The sequence below is a fragment of the Plasmodium gallinaceum genome, assembly GCF_900005855.1.
Source record: "Plasmodium gallinaceum strain 8A genome assembly, contig: PGAL8A_v1_130, whole genome shotgun sequence".
In the NCBI taxonomy this organism is placed as follows: domain Eukaryota; phylum Apicomplexa; class Aconoidasida; order Haemosporida; family Plasmodiidae; genus Plasmodium; species Plasmodium gallinaceum.
This window is the reverse complement of record NW_021628289.1, coordinates 424,786-447,076: the sequence shown is the minus strand read 5'-3', so window position 1 is coordinate 447,076 and position 22,291 is coordinate 424,786. Positions and strand designations below refer to the sequence as shown.

Here is a 22,291-nt window from a genome sequence, read left to right as displayed (position 1 = left end):
TTTTATAAAGATCTTATAAAAAAAAAAAATTAACTCTCCTTAATAAGTAAATATTTATAAATAACTAAAAATATATATGACAATTTATCAAAAGTATAAATATATATTTCTTTTAAAGAAATATATATATATATATATATGACTTTCATAGATTTGAATGTGTAATTTCTTTTTTGTAAAAATGTAAAAATATTTAAAAATATAAAAAAAAAAAAAAAAAATTAGAATGACATATTTAAAAAAAGAAATACACGTAGTTAAAGCTTATGAATTTTTTTTAATTTCTTTTTTCATATAATATATAGACATTTATAAATGTTATTTTCATTAAATGTATTAACATGCGCTTGCTCATCAAAAAATTTGTATATATACATATATATATAAATATATATATATAAATATATACAGACATAGATAAAAAAAAATTTTGAAAAAAAGGAAAGTAAAATAGAAATAACAAGAAAAATAACGAAAAAAAGTATTAAAAATAAGTATTAATGAAACTATTTTCTGTAATTTTACAATCTTCTTATTTTTCTTCTAATTAATCAGCTTTCATACATTATCTAATGTACTTGTTGCTTTAAAATATAAAAAAAAAATTCTAACAAAAAAAATTTTTTTTATATGGAAAATATTTTTATAATAGAAATTATAAAACGAAACATTAAAAAAAAAAAAAAAAATTATAAAAATATACACATATAAATATATATATATATATATTTATTTTTTTATGCAAGCGTATTACATATGTATAAATATAAAAAAAAGGAGAATAGAGTCATACATATAAAATCTTCCTTATTTTTTCATACAATTTAATTACATTCGCAATACGGTGCACATAAAAAAGTCTCAAACAATTGTATTTTTTTGATAATTATGGTGTAAAATGTTTTTCCATTTTGCTTTTTCTCTTTTTTTTTTTTTTAATTTTATTTTTCATATGGATTTTTTGTTTTATTTTTTAAAATGCATTTTTCTAAAAAATTTCATATTTACATTTTTTTTTTTTATTTTGCATATATCGCTTTATTTTTTTCGTTGTATTTTTTTTTTTTAGAGCATCATTGAATTATTGTTTGCATGTGTGCATGTGTCTATCAAATAAAGCACTATTAAGAACGGATAATGCATATAAAATATTTATGCATACGTTTATCTTATCTTTTTTTAAATAAATTTATATTTAAATGCAAAAATGTATGAACAAACAATAAATAAATTCCCAAAAAGAAAATAAAAAAAAAAATATTCCATATTTTAGCATATTTATATTATAGTTTAAAAGTTATTCATACATTTTGTTAATTGATAAAAACAAATTTATGCTATGTAATCATTACAATTATAATAATAGCATTATAGCATACATTAAAAAGGTCAAATTTTTATATTTGTTTATAGTAAAATACACATTCCTAAATTTAAAAAGTAACATTAAAAAATAATATTTTTTATAAATAGTTCCTTAAAATATTTATAACAGTTACTTTATATATTCTTGTTTTTTTATATTTTTTTTTAACATTATGCTTAAACTTCTTAATTAAAACCCTTTAAAAAATTAAACAGGTAAACTTCTAAATATCTATTGCTATTTTAATTTTTTTGTAGTTCCGCATTTTATAACGCATTTTACAATTCTCCATTGATTAAAAATTTTGCTTTTTTCTTCAATAATATTTTTAAGGGTATCATTAATTGATCAAAAATTATCTAATATAGAATTTACATGTTACCGGTTTAATACTAAATATACTTTAATCGTTTTTACATTATGTTAGTTTGATAAACAAAAAATAGTAAAATTGAATGCATGCACACATTCTAGTTTGTATGCAATTTCCAACAGAGCAGAAAAAAAAAAAAAAATTCCAAGTAAACAAATTTTTTTGTTTTTATATTTAATAATACACTGACATTAACTATTATGATGTTAAAAAAAATATAGAGTGAAATTAAATTCATAGAATACTTATAAATTAAATCACTAACACTATCATAATTTTACGAATCTTTTCACTGTCATTTTAAAAAAAATGAAAGTAAAAAAAAGTAAGAATTCATTTTAATCATGTTAAAAATTATTTAGTAGAACTGAATTTTTTTTTAATTTTATTCGTAGAATATAATATTGTATTGTTTTATATCAATTTTTTCAATTTTATATTTGATATTATCACAAAATTTTCATATGTACACAATTTTAATATAATAAAGTTTGGGAATACAATAAAAAAAGTTAAAATAATTTTTTATGTTGTTTTAAAAAATTTTATTAAAAGAAATTAAAAGGTTTTTTAAAACAAAAAATTATAAAATTAAATGCTAAATATAAATATATAAATATTAAATTAATTCGTCAAAAAAAAAAAAAAAAAAAAAAATATTCTAATGTAACGAAAAATAAAATTAAATTAAATATCCTTATTTCTATGAAGGTGGTTTCCATACACTACTTCTGGATGATTTTTTCTTATTTTTACCTTCATTTAAATAATCAATTGTTTCAATACTTTTAGATGCTTGCGGAAAAAACTCAGGTGGTGCTAATGTACCTGAGTCATAAATTTTTTTTACTTGTCTTCTCCATGGGGTTAAATCAATCTACAAATAAAGAATAAAAAAAAAATTATTGGAAAATAGTTTTACATACCTTAATATAAATTTTTTTTTTTTACTTAAATTTACATAAAACTTATGTAATACTACTTCACAAACGTTTTTAAAATTTATTAACAAATATTATACATAATTTATTTATATTTAGTTATGTATATATTTATGAGTAATAATATTTATGTTTTACATGAGGAAATTTTTGCTCTGGTACATTATTTGGTTTAAAAGTTTCTGAAGAAATACCAGAGTGCATAAATGGCTTAGTAGTATCTGGTTGTAACTGAACAAAATCTTCATCAATTCTTAAGTCAGGATTTAAATTCATTTTATAATCAGCCAATAAATTTGTTAAAGGTAACCTCCATGAATATCTGCATTCCCCCATTTGCCATAATTGGGATCTTGTAGGTGTAATTTTTACATCACTTCTAACACCATATATAACGTTTTTTTTAGTAATGTATGGATTTCTACCTATATTTTTACAGGACTGGATCATTTTAACACTATCTGGAACTTCATGTTCTAATGTTACAATAGCCTTTTTATATCTTGGGCCATTTCTATAATAGTTAAATCTCCGATCACTTAAATTTCTCCTTCTCTCTGGTACTTTAATTAATGTATTAACTTTAATAACTTTTGCATTATATATTTTTCTTAAATATTCTCGAATTTCAAATTTAGTTAAATTAATGGGTACTCTTAATGCTAATCTATTTTTTTCTAAAAAAGTTCCTGATTTATGTACACAAAAGTTATGCCATGGAAAAAATACATTTCTTGGTGTTTTTGGTGGTGTTAATCGAATAAAACTCAGAAACATAATTAAAAATATATATATATATAATGTTACATGTAATCATACATATTTATTTATGCATACAATCATTCTATAAACGGTTTTCTTTATTCTTCTAAAATATACAACTAGTTATCCTAATACTATGTATTATTTTAAAAATATATGCTTGTATTTTTTAAATATTTTTACTTTTTTTTTTTTTAATTTTTTTATCAAATGATTACAAGTTTTTATTTATTCATTAATTAAAGTAGAAGTTAAATATTTTTCTTAGAAGTTATTACAATTATTACTCTTTATATGGAAATTTCTATTTTTCATATCATTCTTTTTTTTATATAGCTGTTGTATTTCTGTAAGATTGTCACTAACATAATTATTATGTAATAATTGTTAATAAAACAATATGTGCTTCTTTTTGTATCCTCTAGAAAGCCTTACCAATATTTTCCTCTTCTCTTAATTATAAAAACAAATGAATTGTAAGGTGTTATTCTATTTTTGATGTTTTTATTTTATCATATAATAATAAAATTTGTACAATAACAAGAAAATGAAATGATAAATAAATAAAAAGAAAAAAATTCTTTATTAAAATAATTATTTACTAATAAAAGTATGTTTTTGATTTACAAAAAAAAAAAAGGTTATAAAATGATCAAATTTATTTTACATAATGGAATACAAAATTTTAAAAAAACTAAAATTGTAATTGAAAGTACATATTAATAGGAAAAAATAATTCCATTTATTTTTTTAAAAATTTAATTTTATTTTTACATATAAATTTAATTTTTTTTTTTTTTTTTTTTTTTTTTTTTTAGGAAATTTAATATTATTTTCTTTTACATTTATCTATAAAATTATTTTTCATATTTTAATAAAATTACATTTTTGAATTTATCAATTTTTTTTTTAAGTTAAACCTTATAAACAATATACATGAAAATTCATAAAATACAATGTAAAGAAATAATTTAAATATCCTCTGAAATCTAAAAATATTAAAGAAATTTTATTGAAATTTAATGAAACACATATTTTTTTATTATATATAAAAAATTAGTGTACGATCGACAAATAGAAATGTGTTTGATAGAAATGTAGAACTAAAATCATTAAAACATTTTGTGATCTTTTTTTCCTAGTGAAATAAGTACTAATATTCATTTTTTCAATCTTCTTATAAAGATAGTAAATAAAAAAAATTGCGATATGCATATGTAATATATTTTTTCAAACTTTAGAAAGATGATTTTTTAAATAAAAAATAACTAAAATATTTATTCAAAAAATAATAAAAAAAAACATATAAATAAAAAATAAAATACAAAAGTTTTAAAATATATAATTTTTTTATATTTTAGGGGTTAAAAAAAAATACATATATATTTACTGCACACAATTCCATTTTATTATGATGTGCTGAGTTTTGTTTAATTCTACATTAAGAAATTTATTTTATATTTCTGAAAATTCGTAATGATTTTTTCTAAATTATCTTAGAACGAAATAAATGTTTTCAATGAACTATTAAATCATATTTTTTTTGTAATAAAGTTGATGTTTTTTTTTTTTATATGAATTTTTGTAAGGTTATTTTTTGTTAATAATTCATAATAAAAATATGTAAAAAAAGTAAAAAAAAAAAAAAACGAAAGAATAAACGAAAAAAAAAACAAAAAAAAAAAACGGAAAAAAAAAAAAAAAAAAAAAAAAAAAAAAAAAAAAAAAAAAAAAAAAAAATTAAAAAAAAAAAGAAAGAAAAAAAAAAACAAAAAAAAATAAAAGGAAAATAAAAAAAAAAAAAAAATGTTAATTTTGTATTTATAATAATTTTAATCTATAAATTTTTTTAGTAGATTTAATTTTTTTTTACGTTCTTTTTTCATTCATATAACAAGAGTACATTTTTTAATTTAAAATAAAAATAACTTTACAATTGTATATAAATTATTATTACAATAATTAAATATTAAATTTTCCTTTTTTTTATTTCAAAAGTCTGTATTTTAATGATTAAGTTTTTTGATTTTATTTTTTATTATGTTTACATTTTTAATTTAAAATATCATATTTTGTATATGATATTTTTATAATACAATTATTACCTTTTTTTAAAATATATTGGATTTTTTTGTTTTTATCTTTTTGTATTTTAAGCAAACTACTTTTTTATTTTTATGATATTGTAATTATTACATTTACTTATAATACAAATATTTTAAAGATATACAAGAAAGTATGGACATAAAATATAAAATTAATCATATAGATAAAAATTCTTGTGTAGAATCGTTTTTACACAACATATCAGTAGAAAATAAGAATAAAATATTACAGTTTTTTAAATTGAAAAATATAAAAACAATATATGATTTAATATTTGCAGTATCCTTCTTCAAATTTACCAATTACAATGAAAATACTCTTGAAAATGCTGATGTAAATAATAAATTAAATCAAAAAGTTAATATCTATAGAAATATTTTTCATATTAGTAATAATAATAAATTAAAAAAAGAAAGTGATAACAAAGTAAATTTCCATGATGATAATGCATATAATCTAGAAAGAAAAACAAATAATGGAGATTCTAATAATTTTATTGATTTATCGGAAAATGTAATTAAAAATACTATATCTACAAACATACATGAAAATAATAATATGATTAATGCAGAACATGGAAACATTATGGAAATAAAAGAGATGTATGAGTATTATGAAACAATGAAAGAAAACAAAAGTAATAATATTACACTTTCTTATTTTGATATATATATAAACTTAGATGTTATAAGTTTGTTTCCTATTACAAATAACGATAAAGAAAAATTAACGAATTGTATATATAGCATTATTGAAACAAATGATATTTCATTAATGTGTATTTACTTGAATTTAGGACATTTATTGGAAAAATTTGAATTATTTAATATAAAAAATATAGAATCATTAAAAAAATTAATAGAATCAAAAAAATTTGAATGTATAAAAAATGAAATGAATATTTCACTTTATGAATTTATTTTGATTGTTAATTTCATAGTAAGAATAAAAAAAAAAAGAATTTTTTGTAACAATATTTTTAATCAATATAATAAGCATTTTACTAAAAATAATAAAGAAAATCGTAAAACTATATGTGATAAAATTCATCAATTCATTGAATTTGATAAGTGGACTTTTAAAAATATTATAGATAATCCATTTTTTCAAAGATTAAGAAATTTATCTCAACTAGGAGCTTGTCAGTATGTTTATCCTGGTGCAACACATACTAGATTTGAGCACAGTTTAGGAGTTGGATTTTTATCTGCCAAATACTTTACACATTTGTGTAATCGATCCAATTTATCTCCTTATCATGGAGAATTAAATAGAATGCTTCGTTGTGTACAAATAGCCGGACTATGTCATGATTTAGGACATGGTCCATTTAGCCACACTTTTGAAAGCTATTTTATTAATTATAAAAAAAATGACACAGAACACAAATGGAATCATGCTTCTATGTCGCAAAAAATTGCAGAACACATTGTTGAAAATTTAATAGATCAAGATGAAGTATTAGATGTTAGTGATGTAAAAATAATAAAAAAATTAATAATTGGACCACAGCATTATAAAAAATCTTTTGGTTTAGATCCTATAGATTCTTTAATAGAAGCCTCATACGATATTATTTGTAATAATAGAAATGGTTTAGATACCGATAAATTTGATTATTTACAAAGAGATGCAACAATTGCTCCACCAAATGGAACGCTTCCCTCATTAAATTGTAACCGTATACTTTGTCAAAGTGCAGCTATTAATGGTTGTATAACGTATAATGTAAAAGAAATTCATCCAGTATGGACAGTTTATATGAACAGGTTTTCCTTATTTAAACAAGTATATACTCATAGAAAAGTTAGAGCTATGGAGCTGATGCTATGTGATGGATTTCGATTGGCTGATGATTTCTTTAGATGGTCTGAATGTTTAGATGATTTAGATTTTTTTCTTAACTTAACTGATTCCTCAATAATATATGATATTAAAAAAAGAGCAAAAACATGTAAATACGATGAAAATGTTAAAAATTCATTGAACCTTATTAACTCTGTTATATGTGATAGAAATTCAGAATATGCTTATAAATACATTTCAGAAATTAATGTAACGGAACCAAAATTAATTAAATATTTAAAAGAAATAACAAATGAAGAAAAGATTGCTCGATATTCCCATGGATTGAGTCCAGATGATATAATCATTGATTGGAATTATTTAAATTATGGAATGGGGAAAAATGACCCTCTTGATTTTGTTTATTTTTATAGTTCAGATAATGAAGAAGAAGCATTTATAGCACATAAGGAATATAGAGGAACACACCCAAGGTATTTTGAAGAATGTAATGTAAGATTGTACTGTAAAAATAAGAAAGTAGCTCATTTAGCTAAGGAAGCTCATCTGAAATTTATTTCTAATGAAGTTTTTTCAAAAGCCTCTCCTTGTTATAAAAAAAAAGAGAAATCTAAATAAAATAATTAAAAATTTAAATAAAAAATAATAATTTAAATTAAATTCTATTAAATTATAATTTTTTTTTTTTTTTGTTAAAATAAATACTTGAATTATTTAAATGAAAATTTTTAAATTTAAAATTTATTTTTATTTTTTTATTTGAAATTAATTATTGTGATTTGTATATATATGAAATATTGTTTTTGAATTTTATTTTTAATATTTTTTCACATTTTTTCTTTTTTAATAAAACACAAACAAAAAAGTAACATAGATATTTTTTATAAAGAATGATCTTTTTTATAATATTAATGTGGCTTATTTTTTTTAAATACATAATGGACTTTTTGAATTTTATACAAGAAAACATAAACAATTAGTTTTTACTAATAAAAGTTATAAAAAAGTAAAAATAGTTAATTTAAATTTGATTGCTATTAATTAAAAAAAAGTTTTGTATTACTTGTTTTAAATGCTTAAATATTGGTTTTTTATATTTTTTTTTTAATTATTTATTATAATTTATAGATTTAAACTATTTTATAATATTTTGGAATTTTTTATAAAAAGCAAACATATATTCTTTAATATATACATACTAAAAATATATTTTGATGTGTTAACCTTTTGTTTCTTACTAACAATAAAATTTCCATTTTTTTTTGTTAATATAGAACTTGAATTTACATGCGTCTGGAAATTATTTATTATAAATATATTATAATTCACCTGTATTTTCCGCTAAATTTTCACCATTAATAAAAATTCAAAAGAAAAAAAATATAGTCAAATTTTAATTAAAAATTATTTTTAATATGGCTTCATGTATAGTAATTCATTATTTCCTTTAAATCATTATACACATGTAAAACTCTTATTCTTGATCATATTAATATTAAAAAAAATAGAAAATTATATGCTTAGTTTAATCATGGAGAATATAGAATAACAATATAAAATGTAATGACTATTAAAATATACGAAAATTTGTTGAAGCATTGTTAATTTAATTTTATATTAATTTGCGTGTATTTTTTAGATTAAAATGAGCTCTAAATGGTTCTAATGTGTTTGATGCATTCTATATAGTGTGTTCTGTATGCAAAAAGATAAATAATTTACACATAAAAAAATTCATTAACATGCAATTTTATAACATATAAAAAAATAAAAAATAACAAGGATTCATAAAAAATAAAAAAGGAAAAAAAATTAGGTTAGCTATTATGTGTGCATGACAAAATCGTAGTGTATTTGTTCTTTATAATTTTTTTTTTTTTTTGTATTTAATGGTAAGGCAAATATATTTTATCATATAATTTTTACATAATCAACATATATAATTATTTAAAAATCGCTATTTTTTTTTTTTTTTCTGATCATGCTGCTTCCTACCAAATGAAATTTACTCGCATTAGCTATTGTACTTTTTGAATTATGTTAATGGAAATTTATTTAATCGGTGTACATTCAAAGTTTTTTTCATAATGTGCTGCATAATTCTTTTTTTAATATATAATTTTAAGGTTCATAATTTTTTTTTTAAAATTAATTTTTTTTTTTTCATTTAAGAAGGTAAAATACATTAAATAATTTGCCAAAAATGAGATAACAAAAAATTATGTACTTTTATATTTTTTATAAGTAATAAAAAAATTCAAGAAGTGCAAATAAAAAAAAAAAAAAAAAAAAAAAAAAAAAAAAAACCAAAAATTTTCTGACAACACAATTTTTTTTTTCATTCTACTTAATTTGACTTACTCATGTATAAAATTTTTTATTTCTAAAACCAAAATTTATTAAAAAAGATAGGCTTTTTTTTTTTCTTATGAACAACAGCTTTAAAATATAAATATTGACGCATTTATTAATAATTCTATGCATCCCTTTTTTGTGTAGTTTTTTTTTTTTTTTAATAAATTATATTTTTAATGACTTATTTGAATTATTTATTAATTTTAAATTATTTATCTGAACTTCCTAAAAATACATATTTTTGTTTTTTTTTATCATATTTATTTTACTTTTTTTTTTGTTATATTAAAAATTCGTTTTTTTAATTTTAAGAAAAATGCTGTAATAATTTTATTTACATAAGTGAATTTTCCTTTTTTTTCAATTTTTAAATAGCGTGACGCTTCAAATTGCACTTCTTTATATAAAATTTTAAGAATATAAATGTATTGCTTTTTAAACTTAAACACTTATTATTTCTATGCAATTCTTGTGAATTAAAAAAAACCGTTTATGGAAAGAAGTTTATATGTATTTTTTACTTTAAACCTTTATATATAAAATAAAAAAAAATAAAATAACTGAAGACAAAACTAAAAAAAATACTTATAATTTTGGAGAACTTAAAATCTTTATTTATTGTGAAAAATATACAGTATATAATAAACATAATAAAAGTTTGAAAAAATGAATAGTATCACTTTATTGTAGATTTATATTTGTTAATTTGATCAAGATGCCAGAATTATATGATTAAATTTAAAAAGGAACTAGAGACCTTTTCATGATATATTAAGATGATATAAAAAAAAATTTATATATAATGCTTATATATAAATTTTTTTAACTTTTTTTTTTTTAGTGACTAATTAATTTGGCTTATTCATTTTATTATCTACATTATTTGTTTAATGTATATAAATTAAAAACGAGAACTTTTTTTCTCTTTGTTTTTAAATATTTATATTATTATATAGGTTATATATTAGTACTGTTTGATCAGTAACTTTATGTAGTTTTATAATGTTTATATCTTTATAAGACTTTTTTTTTATTAATATATATATATATTTTCTTTGTCTTTCATTCTTTTTTTTTTTTTTTTTTTTTTTTTTTTTTTTTTTTTTTTTTTTTTTTTTTTTTTGTTTTTAACATGTTTTAATTTTAAATTATTGTCACCTTTATGAATTAATTTTAAAATTTACATTTGATTGTATAGTTAATTTATATTTTATTTTTTTTATAGAGGTTACTTTAATTTGACTGATTTTTTAATTTATATCTTAGCATATATAAATTCTAATACACTACTTTTGTTTTTTTATTCTTAAAAATTTCGATTTTCCCATGTATTTTTTATGTTTATAAAAAATTATAACATGTAAAAAAGTTGACTTATGTACATGTTCATTTTAGATTGTTAAGATTATATTTTGTTTCATAAAACATGGAAAAAAGATATCATCAACTGTTTAAAGGGAAAAGAATAGAATTTCCGTTAGCAACTGGTGCTGCATCACATGTGTCATTAATATATGATGAAAAAAAAAATCCATATTTATTGTGTTGGACTTCTATGTATCAAGAAAAACCGGAGTTTACTGTACCTTTGAAAGGATGTCGTATAATTAACAATATTACAGAAATAGGACCTTGTGTCCATATAATTACATCAAACGAAGAATATCAGTTTCAATGCAGAAGTAAAGAGGAATATAACGAAATGAGCCAATTTTTCAATATGCTCGGTTATCCTATTTTAGGATTTAAGAATGTATATGTTTTAAATAAAAAAATAGGAAAAGGAAGCTTTTCCACTGCTTATATAGGTACAAATATACTTTATGGTAATAGAGTTGTAGTTAAAGAAGTAGATAAATCTAAAGTTAAAGAATCTAATGTATATACTGAAATAGAAGTATTAAGAAAAGTTATGCATAAATATATCATAAAATTAATTTCAGCATATGAACAAGAAGGATATGTTTATTTGGTTTTGGAATATTTAAAAGGTGGAGAATTATTTGAATATCTAAATAATAATGGAGCTTATCCAGAACAAATTGCAAAGAAAGCAATTAAAAGAATTTTAATAGCTTTAGAAGCTCTTCATTCTAACGGAGTTGTGCATAGAGATTTAAAAATGGAGAATCTAATGCTTGAAAACCCAAACGATCCAAGCTCTTTAAAAATAATAGACTTTGGATTAGCTTCATTCTTGAATAGCCCTTCAATGAATATGAGATGTGGATCTCCAGGTTATGTTGCTCCAGAAATTTTGAAATATGCTTCTTATGGTACAAAGGTTGATATATTTAGTTTAGGTGTTATTTTATTTAATATACTATGTGGTTATCCTCCTTTCAGAGGAAATAATGTAAAAGAAATTTTTAAAAAAAATATGAGATGCCATATAAGCTTTAACACAAAGCATTGGCTAAATAAATCTGAGAGTGTAAAAGAAATTATATTGTGGATGTGTAGCAAAAATCCGGATGATAGATGTACTGCTTTACAAGCATTAGGACACCCATGGTTTTTGCCAAAATTTACCGACATGCATATAACGGCAAATTTTAACGATCTTAAAAATAAAGAAAATATCCTTCAAAAAGTAGTAGAACAGGATTTATGTAAAAAATGTAAACATTATAATATTGAAAATAATAATAATAATAATAATAACAATAATAATTCTATTTCACGCAAAAATAGTAGAAGTAATTACAAAAATTATAAAAAATATTTTGATACGATGTTAAAAATTGATGATAAATATTCGGACAAATTTATTAAAAATAAGAGTAGCAATGGTTCTATTTCTTTAAATAGAAAAGATTATGATATGTATCTTTCAAATTCTAATGAATATGAAACTGTTGTGTTACATGGAAATTATCCTGTTCCAAATCGTTCTTCATCTTTAATATCATATAACCAATTAAAAAGAAAAAATAAAGAATTAATTTAAATTATAACTATAATTTATTAAATATTTAAAAAAATAATTCAAGAATCCGACTATATTTAATATAACACAATATATCAAAACATTTTTTATAGATTATTTCTATAAAAAAAAAAAAAAAATATATATATAATAAAATATGAAAGTGTATACGTAAATCTTGAAAGGTAAAATAATATATTAAAAAAATTTTACAAAAGTAATATATAATTTATTAAAATATTTTTCTTATTTTTAAGAATATAACTATTTAAAAGTATATTATAATTAAAAATAATTCAAATTAATAGAAAATTATAAAAATTTATTTATGAGTATATGAAGTACCTTTTATTATAACCAAAAATGTAATTTTTGCTAATTTTAAAAAGTATTAAATAAATTTTTTTTTATTCTCTTTCTTTTTTATAGATTTTTCAGAAACTAAAAATAATGTTATTCTGTATTTAATATATTTCCTAAATACACATTACGAATTACAAAATTCAAATTACGGAAATAATTACAAAAATTATTACTTATTGATAATATGTGAATTTCAATAATTCGAATTTTACATAAATAACAGTAAATAATAATTATTTATTATTAAAATGTATATTTATTAGATAAAGAAACAAATCATAGAGAAAATAAAGGTTTTTAATATTTGCATAAATAATCGTTGTTCAAAGAAAATTGGTTTACTATATATACTCTAGTATTTAAACTTAATGAAGACAAATTAAACATGATAAAATTATTTATTTTTAAAAATTATTAAATAAAAGAAGAACATTATGTTTCGAAAAAATATGAAAATTGTTGATGTATATTTCTTTTCAAGAAATAATTTAAATAAGATATTTTAATTAACATAACTGTAAAACATAAATGATAGTAACAAAATATATGTTTCTTTTTTTGTTTTATAGCTTCTTTCACATAATTAAAATTATTCTTAATTATATGTCTGTCATACAAGATTATAAATATTTAAAAATTCATGGATATTTAACATTTTGATGGAGGCATATAATTGAAAAAAAAAATACATTTTTATATGCATTGATAATGTAATGTCCAGATTTAAATTGACATATTTTTTTTTCTAACATTGCTTTAATTAAAAAAAAAAAAAAATTAGGATAAATATATTTAATTCAAACTTGAAAACGTCATGTATTTTTATTTTTATTTTTTATTTTGTTTTTATTTTTTAAATGTACAGCTATAATAGCTAAATTTTATATTAAAAAGGTGTTAATTTTTCTTTATGCAATTTTTATTTTGTTTTAAAATTTTAATTTACTTAAAATTATCTACTTTTATTTTTTTATTTTATAAAAAATATTTTATATATAAATTAATATTAATAATTTCACTTAATTTGAAGACTTTTTGACGTAAAAATGTAATGGAATACATAATTCAACATTTTTTAATTTTCTTCTAATAATTTCAGTAAATTTTAAAAATTTTTAATTTCTAAAAATTAAAAAAAAAAAAAAAAAACATACATTTCTAAAAACCAGAATAAATGTTTTCAATTTAAAAGACATTCAGATAAAAAATATGTATTTTAGAATATTTTACATATTACCTTTTAATACGATTTTTCTTTCCACTAATATTATTTACTAATTTTTGTGTAAAATTTAGAAACATGTTTCTCATATAATAAGAATGACAAGATTAAGAAAAGCAAAAACTTCATTTTACATCTATTAGAAAAATAAAATTAGAATAGCTTTATTTTCCTACATAAATAATAGATAATATAGTTTGCTTTTTTATTCCATCTTTATTTTATTTATTTTTTTTTTTTTCATAGTGTAGTTTACTCATAGGTTAATAATTTTTGTTATTTTATTCAATTTTGATATTTTTCATATAAATTTTACAAAAGTTCAAAATAATATATTTTCAAATATTTTTCTACACATATATGCATTATTTTTATCATAAAGTTTACTCAGTCAATCCTCATAAGACAATATGATAATTTTACAGCAAAGCTTTGTGCCAATTTACATGAGTAATGTATAACTTTTAACGAATAATGAAAAAACGATACATATTTTACTAAATGAAAAATTATTGTTAAAATACAAATTAAAAAAAAAAAAAGAGAAAAAATTGCACATTATCACAAAAATATGAAGTTAGTGAATTTAACATTGTATATAATAAAGTTAAAATTGAAATAACAAGAGTATGTATTTAAATAAAAAATTATGGAAAAGAAATATCCCTTTTTAATAAAAAAAGTCTTATTTATTTTTTTTTTTTTTAAATGAAAATAAAAAAAAAAAAAAAAAAGATGTAATAATTAGTAAAATATAAATGTAATAAAATAACAATGCATATACACAATAATATATATAAGAAAAATACCAAATAATAAAAAAAAAAAAAAAAGGAATTACAAATAAAATTATTTTTTTCTGTTTTCATATAGATCATTTATAATAGTTTCATAATCCTTTAGAATAACATTTCTAACAATTTTATGTGTTGGAGTAAGTTGCTTGTTATATATAGAAAAAGGAATATGCGTTAAATGAAACAAACGAATTTTTTCAATTCCATTTAGATTATTAACTTTAGAAATATTTAAGAGTTCTTCAAAAAAAAGTTTATGAATAGCATCAGATTTTAGTAATTCTTCATATGGTAAATTCAAGTTATTTTTTTTAGCATAATCAAGGACACTACTCTCATTAGGAACAATAATAGAAACTAATTCATTTTCATAACTATATCCATGAACAAATATGTTATCAATATAAAAACTATTCGAATATATATTTTCCAATTTCTCTGGTTCTATATATTCTCCTTGTGCTAATTTAAAGATATTTTTAGCTCTATCAATAATTCTAACATACTCATTTTTTTCACTTACTTCTACAACATCACCAGTAAAAAAAAATCCATCTTCATCAAATGATTTTTTATTAAGTTCTTCATTTCTAAAATAGCCAGCCATAATACTACTACCATTAATACATAACTCACCTTTATTAGGATATTCTTTCGGGTTATATTTCATATTCTCAACTTTAACTACTTTAAATACAACATTAGAAAAAGGACCCCCAATTGTTCCTTTTGTCTTGTCAAATCGATTTTGTAAAAAACTAATACCCACTTCAGTCATTCCCCATCCTTCTGTTATAGGAGATGAAAAAATCATTTGCAAATCAATCAGTTTATTTCTATCCATTGACGATGAACCCATTACTTGTGTTCTTATATTTCCCCCAAATTTATTTCTAATTGGTTGTAAAATTAAATCATAAACTTTATGATGAAATTTCTTGGAATTTTTTAAGTAAATATTTTTCTTATTTTTTATTGCTGTCTTTACTAGCATTCTTGTAACAAAAGATTTATTTTTTAAACCTTCCATAATATTATCATGAAATTTTTGTAAAATTCTAGGAACAGTTATTAAAAATGTTGGTTTCAATTCATTCATGTCATTTAATAACTCTTTCACATTACCAGAAAAATATCCAATTTTTGCACCAAAAAAACAAACAGCGAATTCAATAAAACGTTCATATACATGTGCTAAAGGAAGATAACTAAAAATAATATCATATTTCTTTAAACCTAATCTATTACAATCAATTAAATAACTTTGTATAAATGTAATAAAATTGTAATGTGTTATCATAGCACCCTTAGGAGTACCTGATGAACCAGATGTAAAAATTATTGTACACACATTATTTAAATTATTTTTATTTTTTTTAATATTATTTACTAAATTTTCATCTATTTCCTCCATATTGTTTTTTGAAATATTATTATTTTTTTCATTAATATCTTCCCGATTATTTTCAATAATATTTTCTTCATCATTTTTATCATTCATTTTTTCCTTTTCCTCATTTTCATTAGACATTTTTCTTATCTTATTTTTTTTTTCACTGATATTATTTACATAATTATTTTCACAATTGAAATCATCCTTATTATTTGTCGATAATTTATTATCATCACTATTGTTTTTTTCGTTACTACTATTTCTATTATGTCCATTTGAGAACGTTTTATCATAATGATAATATTGAGGAATAATATTTTTATTTTTATAATTATCAATTAGATCTTTATAAAAATATACTTTATATCCTGCTTCATTAGCTTTTTTTTTTAAGTCTTCTTTTAAGCTCCATTCATCATAAATAATTAAAATGTTTAGGTTCTCTAATTCATCTTTTATTTTTATTAAGCACTCCAATTTTTCTGCTTCAATACAACATATTCTCATTTTTGTTATTTTAAAAATATGTATAACTGAATTTATTCCCATAGTATCATAAATTGGAACAGTTACAAAATCAATAGCAGAACATGCCATATCAGTAGTAAACCATTCTATTCTATTTTTTGACCATATTCCTAATATTTTTAATTTATTATGTATTCCATTATCATCAAAAATATTATATTCAATTTCTTCAAATTGATAAAGAGCTGATGCAAATATTTCTACCTCATTTTTTATTTCTTCATAAGTTTTAAAAGTATATTCCCCCAATACTACTTCGTTATCCCTTATTTCTTTTTTTCTTTCTCCCAAAAATTCTTTATTATAATAATATTTACAAAAGAAACAGAAAAGTTCGTATTTAGATGACATTTCTACATCTAAGAATCCTTTAATTTTTTCTAATGTTCTATTTAATTCATAATTACGTGGTCTATATATATTACTTGAATTTTTTTTTGAACTCCCTTTTATCTCCTCAAAGTATGTTGGATCATCATTAATATCGTAATTTAAATCTAATTGATTTTCATTCTCTAAAAATTTATATATGATATTTTTCAATTTTATAGCATCCATCGTATTTTTAATTTATCACAATTAAACATAATAATAAAAATGAATATAATTATTATAATAATTAAAAAATTATTACTAATTATCAGAAAAATAAACGTACATATAAAAATTCTATTAGTAATAATAATAATAATAGTAATAATATACTAATAATAATATTACTACAAAAAAAAAAAAAAAAAGTATAAAATGGAAAAATAGAGAGAAAAAAAAAAGATGGAGAAGAAAAAAAAAATAAAAATAAAAATAAATTAGCAAAAAAAAAAAAAAAAAATTAACAAAATATTATGATTAAAATAATACATATAAAATGATACACAGAAAATATATACATATAAAAAAAAAAAAATAAATTATATTATCAATAATTATTTTCATTGATGAAAATATCAATAAATGTAAAAAAAAATATTATAATGAAGATGAAAAAAAAAGTTTATATAATAAAGATAATAGTTATAATATAAAAAAAAAAAAAAAAAAAAATAAAAAAAAAATAAAACCTAAAATAAAAATTAAATATGACAAAATTTTGAATAAAATAAAAAAAAATTATAAAAATTAATATGCCTTTGTTATAGCTTTTTTCAATGCTTTTCTTATAATTATACATTTAACTCCTATTTATATGTAAAAAAAAAAAAAAAAAAAAAAATAATAATAATATAAAATAATTTGACAAGGTTAATCTAATTTTTTTAATATATATATAAAAGTGTATTTTATAAATTTACAAATATATCAAGAGGTTATCTGAATTTTTTTATTATATGCAAAAAAAAAAAAAAAATATATATATATATAATAATATGAATATATAAAAAACCATTTTAAAAAAATAAAACAAATTTATTCTATTACACTACTATATTTATTATGTGCACAAGTATAAAAATATTTATAATTTTTTTTTTTTTTTCAAAAGTCCAAAAAAAAAAAAAAAAAAAAAAAAANTTTTTTTTTTTTTTTTTTTTTTTTTTTGTCCAGAAAAAAAAAAAAGAAAAATACTTTTTTTAAACCCTATTTTTATAAATTTTTATTCATTAATTTTTTTTAAATATTAAAAGTTTTTTCCTTTTTATTAGATTTACTTTATAATTAATAGATAAACAAAATACATATATATCACAGTGTCAACAAGTAGTTTATTCATATTTTCATAATAATTTTGCTTTTTTTATAATTAAGACATATTATATTCTTTATTTTTTTGTTTTTAATATTTTTATAGTAAATAGTGTTCAAAGGAAATACTAAAAAAAAAAGATAAATCGTAAATGAAAAAACTAACATTTTCTATAATTAAAGTTTATTGAAAAATAAAAAAAACATAATTTCATTAAAATAAGAAAAATGTACTATATAAAAGTTATGCAACTCTTTATCTGTTATTCTTTAAATATCACTAACCAATTACATGTTGTAATTATATGTTTTCTTTTTTTAAAACTATATATATCTTTCTTAATTAAAAGAAAAGTCTATCATATTTTAAACTATATTACGCTTAACATATGTGATTAAAAATATATAAAATTTAATTAAATTGTTTATTATAATTTTTTTTAAATTTTAAGATTGTATGATGGTTTATCTAAACTTTCCTAAAAATAATTATTGGGGGATTTTTTATATATCTTTTAATTTAATTCTTAGATAAAAATATTTGCTTTATTTTTACAGGTGAAAACATTAAAAATATTAGACAATATGCATATATATATATATATATATATATATATATATATATATATATATATATAATTATTTTGTATTTTATTAGAACAAATATGTTTTATTATCATTACTTATATAAATTTTTTATTTTTCTTTTAAAAAAAACTTATCAATGCATCTTTCTAAAAATTTTAAAACATAAAAAAAAGAATCTAAAAATTAAACAATTTCCCTGATTATTCATAAAAAAAAAAAATAAAATAATAAAATAAAAATAATAAAAACTTAAACACTTTTTTATTCAAATAAAAATAAAATATAGAAAAAAGAAAAGTTAATCTTTCATGTTATAATTACATATGCATGTATACCCGTGCAAACTTAGTAATTATTATGCATTGTGATTTGCAGAATTGAGTTTTATTATTACTTAAAAATAAATAAAAAAAGAGGAATATATATATATATATATATATATATATATATATATATATATATATATATACAATAAAAATATGTTTAATAAAAGTAGTAAGATAGGATTAAAAATCAACCGTTGTACTAAATATTTGTTCTCCTAAATTTACATTTGATACAATTGGAAAATGTGATGTTTCTTCTACGTCATCTATTTCCGAATATACTAAAATATGATTTTTTGATTTATTTATGTTATTATGTTTGTAATTATTATTATTATTATAATTTGTATGATTTGTATCATTAATATCATAATGAAATTTCCTAAAATTTTCATTTATTTGATCATCATCATTAAATGCTGAAATATCTGCAAAAAAAAAAAAAAAAAAGTTATATATAAATTAATATATATTAATTGTATATATACTTTTAATAAATATCAACAAAAAGAAACTAACCATTATTATTATATAAAAAAAATTTATTATTTTCAGAAAAAGAAACAGATTTACTATCTATATTTTTTAATTTCTTATTTTCTAATGGTATGAAATTATCTTCTTTATTATCATTTTTTAAATAATTTCTATAAATATAATTTTTATTATATATTTTTTCTCCTTTATTTAAATAATTATTTGTTATATTATATTCATCACTTGTATTTGCATTATTCATATACAATATTCCATTACTACTATTTTTTTCATCTTTTTTAATATTCATATTCATTATATTATTTTCATTATTCGTAATGTTCTCTTCAAAATTCACACTCTTATTAAACATTATTTCGTCTTTGTTTTTATAAATTTCTGTTGAATTTATGGTATTCATGTTTCTTATATTTATTTTATCATCTAAATGTTCGTTTAAGTTGCTATTTTCTTTTTCTACGTCATTTACAACATTAACAGTATTTAGAAAATTTATACGATGTTTTTTTTTTTTTTTAAAATTAAAATATTTTAACTCACTATGTTCAGAAACATCCTCTGTTAACTTTTTCAATCTAACTGTTTTTACTTTTCCCTTTTTTTCTATTGAATTAATAATACTTTTTAAAATTTTTTTATTTATAATACTATCCATACTTGAATATAACAAAGAAATTTTTTTTTTTATAATTTTAATTAAAGAAAATAATTTAAAATATATTGCTTCTATTAGTATCCTTGTTAAAAGGTTAATATCATTTTCACATATAAGAACACCATCTCTTAAGAAATCTAAAATGTATTCAAATCTATTTCCTATACGTAAATATATACATATATATATATAAATTTATATAAGAATATCTAATATATTATTAATTACATAATTTTGACTTTAGATAATTATGTATTTTAAAAAAATTATTAATAACAGTATTATTATAACTAAAAATATAATTTCATTTTATAAAAATAACATACCATTTCTATCTATAAATATTTCTCTCTTATTAAAATCATCTAAAAAAAAAAAAATAAAAATAAATTTTTTAATAAAAGAAATATTTATAAAATATTAAAATGATGTTTACTTGTAGCATAATCTTGTATTTCTTTTAACTTTTCTAAAAAAGAAAAATAATAATATTTAAATATATGTATATATATATATATATATATATAAATTTTTTTTATATTTCTATAATAAAATTTAAAGTATTAATAAAAAAAGAAAATTTTTGTAATATATTCATTCATAAATTATACCAAAAACAATTTTATATAGATGTGAATTTTTGTATCGACAAATTAATTTAAGTGTAGTCATATAAATTTTTCCGCCAACATTTATTCTAATTATATCATCTATAATAAAAAAAAAATAAATAAGTTTTTTTAGATCTTTTTATATGTAAAAAATATTAAGGAAAATAAAAAAAAAATTCATAAAAGATTTAATAAAATTTACAAAAATATATTTCATAAATTTATATTTTAATTTAATCTTTTACTTCTATTTAATTTGTCCATAATTTACATCAATTCTTTTTATTATAATTAAAAAAAAATTTACATATATATATCTCCTTGATATAAAATCATATAATTTTATTATTTCTATACAAATATTTTATTTCGCACAACGCGATAAAACGAATTAAAAATGTTTTTGTTTAAATTCATCGATAAGCATTTATAATAAACAATAAAAAAAAAAAAAAAAAAAAAAAAAAAAAAAAAAAAAAAAGGCATAATAATTACAATAAAAAAGAATTCTATATTTTTTTTATTTATCGATTTCTTTTTTTAAGAATTATTTAGATTTAAAAAAAAAAAAAAAAATAGAATATTCTGTAATGAGATTTTAAAATTTTATAATATTTTATGTGTATAAGGAATTTTTCAAAAAACCATATTTATATCAACATTTATATGAACAGATGCTCTTTTAACATTTAAATTGATATACTTTCAAATACTAGTGCATTTTGTAATTTTTTTTTTTAATAATATTTAAGAATGGAGTTCTGTAATATATGTATATATACGGATGAAATGCATCTATCTAAATGCACATAATAATACAATGTATAAATTTTTTTTCTTTTTATATGTAAATTAATAATAACTTATTTCTATTTAATTAAATTTTTATTAAATTTTTAAAAATTTTTTATTTAAAAAAAACTTGTTTTTATCATGTTATTTATCTAATAAACCTATTTTTTTTTTTTTTTTTTTTTTTTTTTTTTTTT

At 18.0% G+C, this 22,291-nt stretch overlaps 5 protein-coding genes across 5 annotated transcripts; 2 read left to right on the top strand and 3 right to left on the bottom strand.

Annotated features, from left to right (window-relative positions):
* Positions 1-2,442: 2,442 nt before the first annotated feature.
* PGAL8A_00460800 (mitochondrial ribosomal protein L23 precursor, putative) lies at positions 2,443-3,457 on the bottom strand (the record flags this gene model as incomplete). Its single annotated transcript, XM_028673372.1, has 2 exons — positions 2,443-2,616; positions 2,819-3,457. 2 exons carry the CDS (start codon positions 3,455-3,457, stop codon positions 2,443-2,445), a joined length of 813 nt encoding a protein of 270 aa, XP_028529831.1.
* Positions 3,458-5,680: 2,223 nt separating this feature from the next.
* Positions 5,681-7,972, top strand: PGAL8A_00460700 (HD superfamily phosphohydrolase protein, putative; the record flags this gene model as incomplete). The annotated part of the gene is made up of 1 exon (XM_028673371.1): positions 5,681-7,972. The coding sequence occupies one exon, from the start codon at positions 5,681-5,683 to the stop codon at positions 7,970-7,972; it is 2,292 nt and encodes a 763-aa protein (XP_028529830.1).
* Positions 7,973-11,135: 3,163 nt separating this feature from the next.
* Positions 11,136-12,659, top strand: PK2 (protein kinase 2, putative; the record flags this gene model as incomplete). The annotated part of the gene is made up of 1 exon (XM_028673370.1): positions 11,136-12,659. The coding sequence occupies one exon, from the start codon at positions 11,136-11,138 to the stop codon at positions 12,657-12,659; it is 1,524 nt and encodes a 507-aa protein (XP_028529829.1).
* Positions 12,660-15,072: 2,413 nt separating this feature from the next.
* PGAL8A_00460500 (acyl-CoA synthetase, putative) lies at positions 15,073-17,499 on the bottom strand (the record flags this gene model as incomplete). Its single annotated transcript, XM_028673369.1, has 1 exon — positions 15,073-17,499. One exon carries the CDS (start codon positions 17,497-17,499, stop codon positions 15,073-15,075), a length of 2,427 nt encoding a protein of 808 aa, XP_028529828.1.
* A 2,219-nt stretch (positions 17,500-19,718) lies between these two features.
* PGAL8A_00460400 (conserved Plasmodium protein, unknown function) lies at positions 19,719-21,566 on the bottom strand (the record flags this gene model as incomplete). Its single annotated transcript, XM_028673368.1, has 6 exons — positions 19,719-19,966; positions 20,058-20,852; positions 21,018-21,056; positions 21,128-21,160; positions 21,303-21,401; positions 21,548-21,566. The coding sequence occupies 6 exons, from the start codon at positions 21,564-21,566 to the stop codon at positions 19,719-19,721; spliced, it is 1,233 nt and encodes a 410-aa protein (XP_028529827.1).
* Between the last annotated feature and the right edge of the window lie 725 nt (positions 21,567-22,291).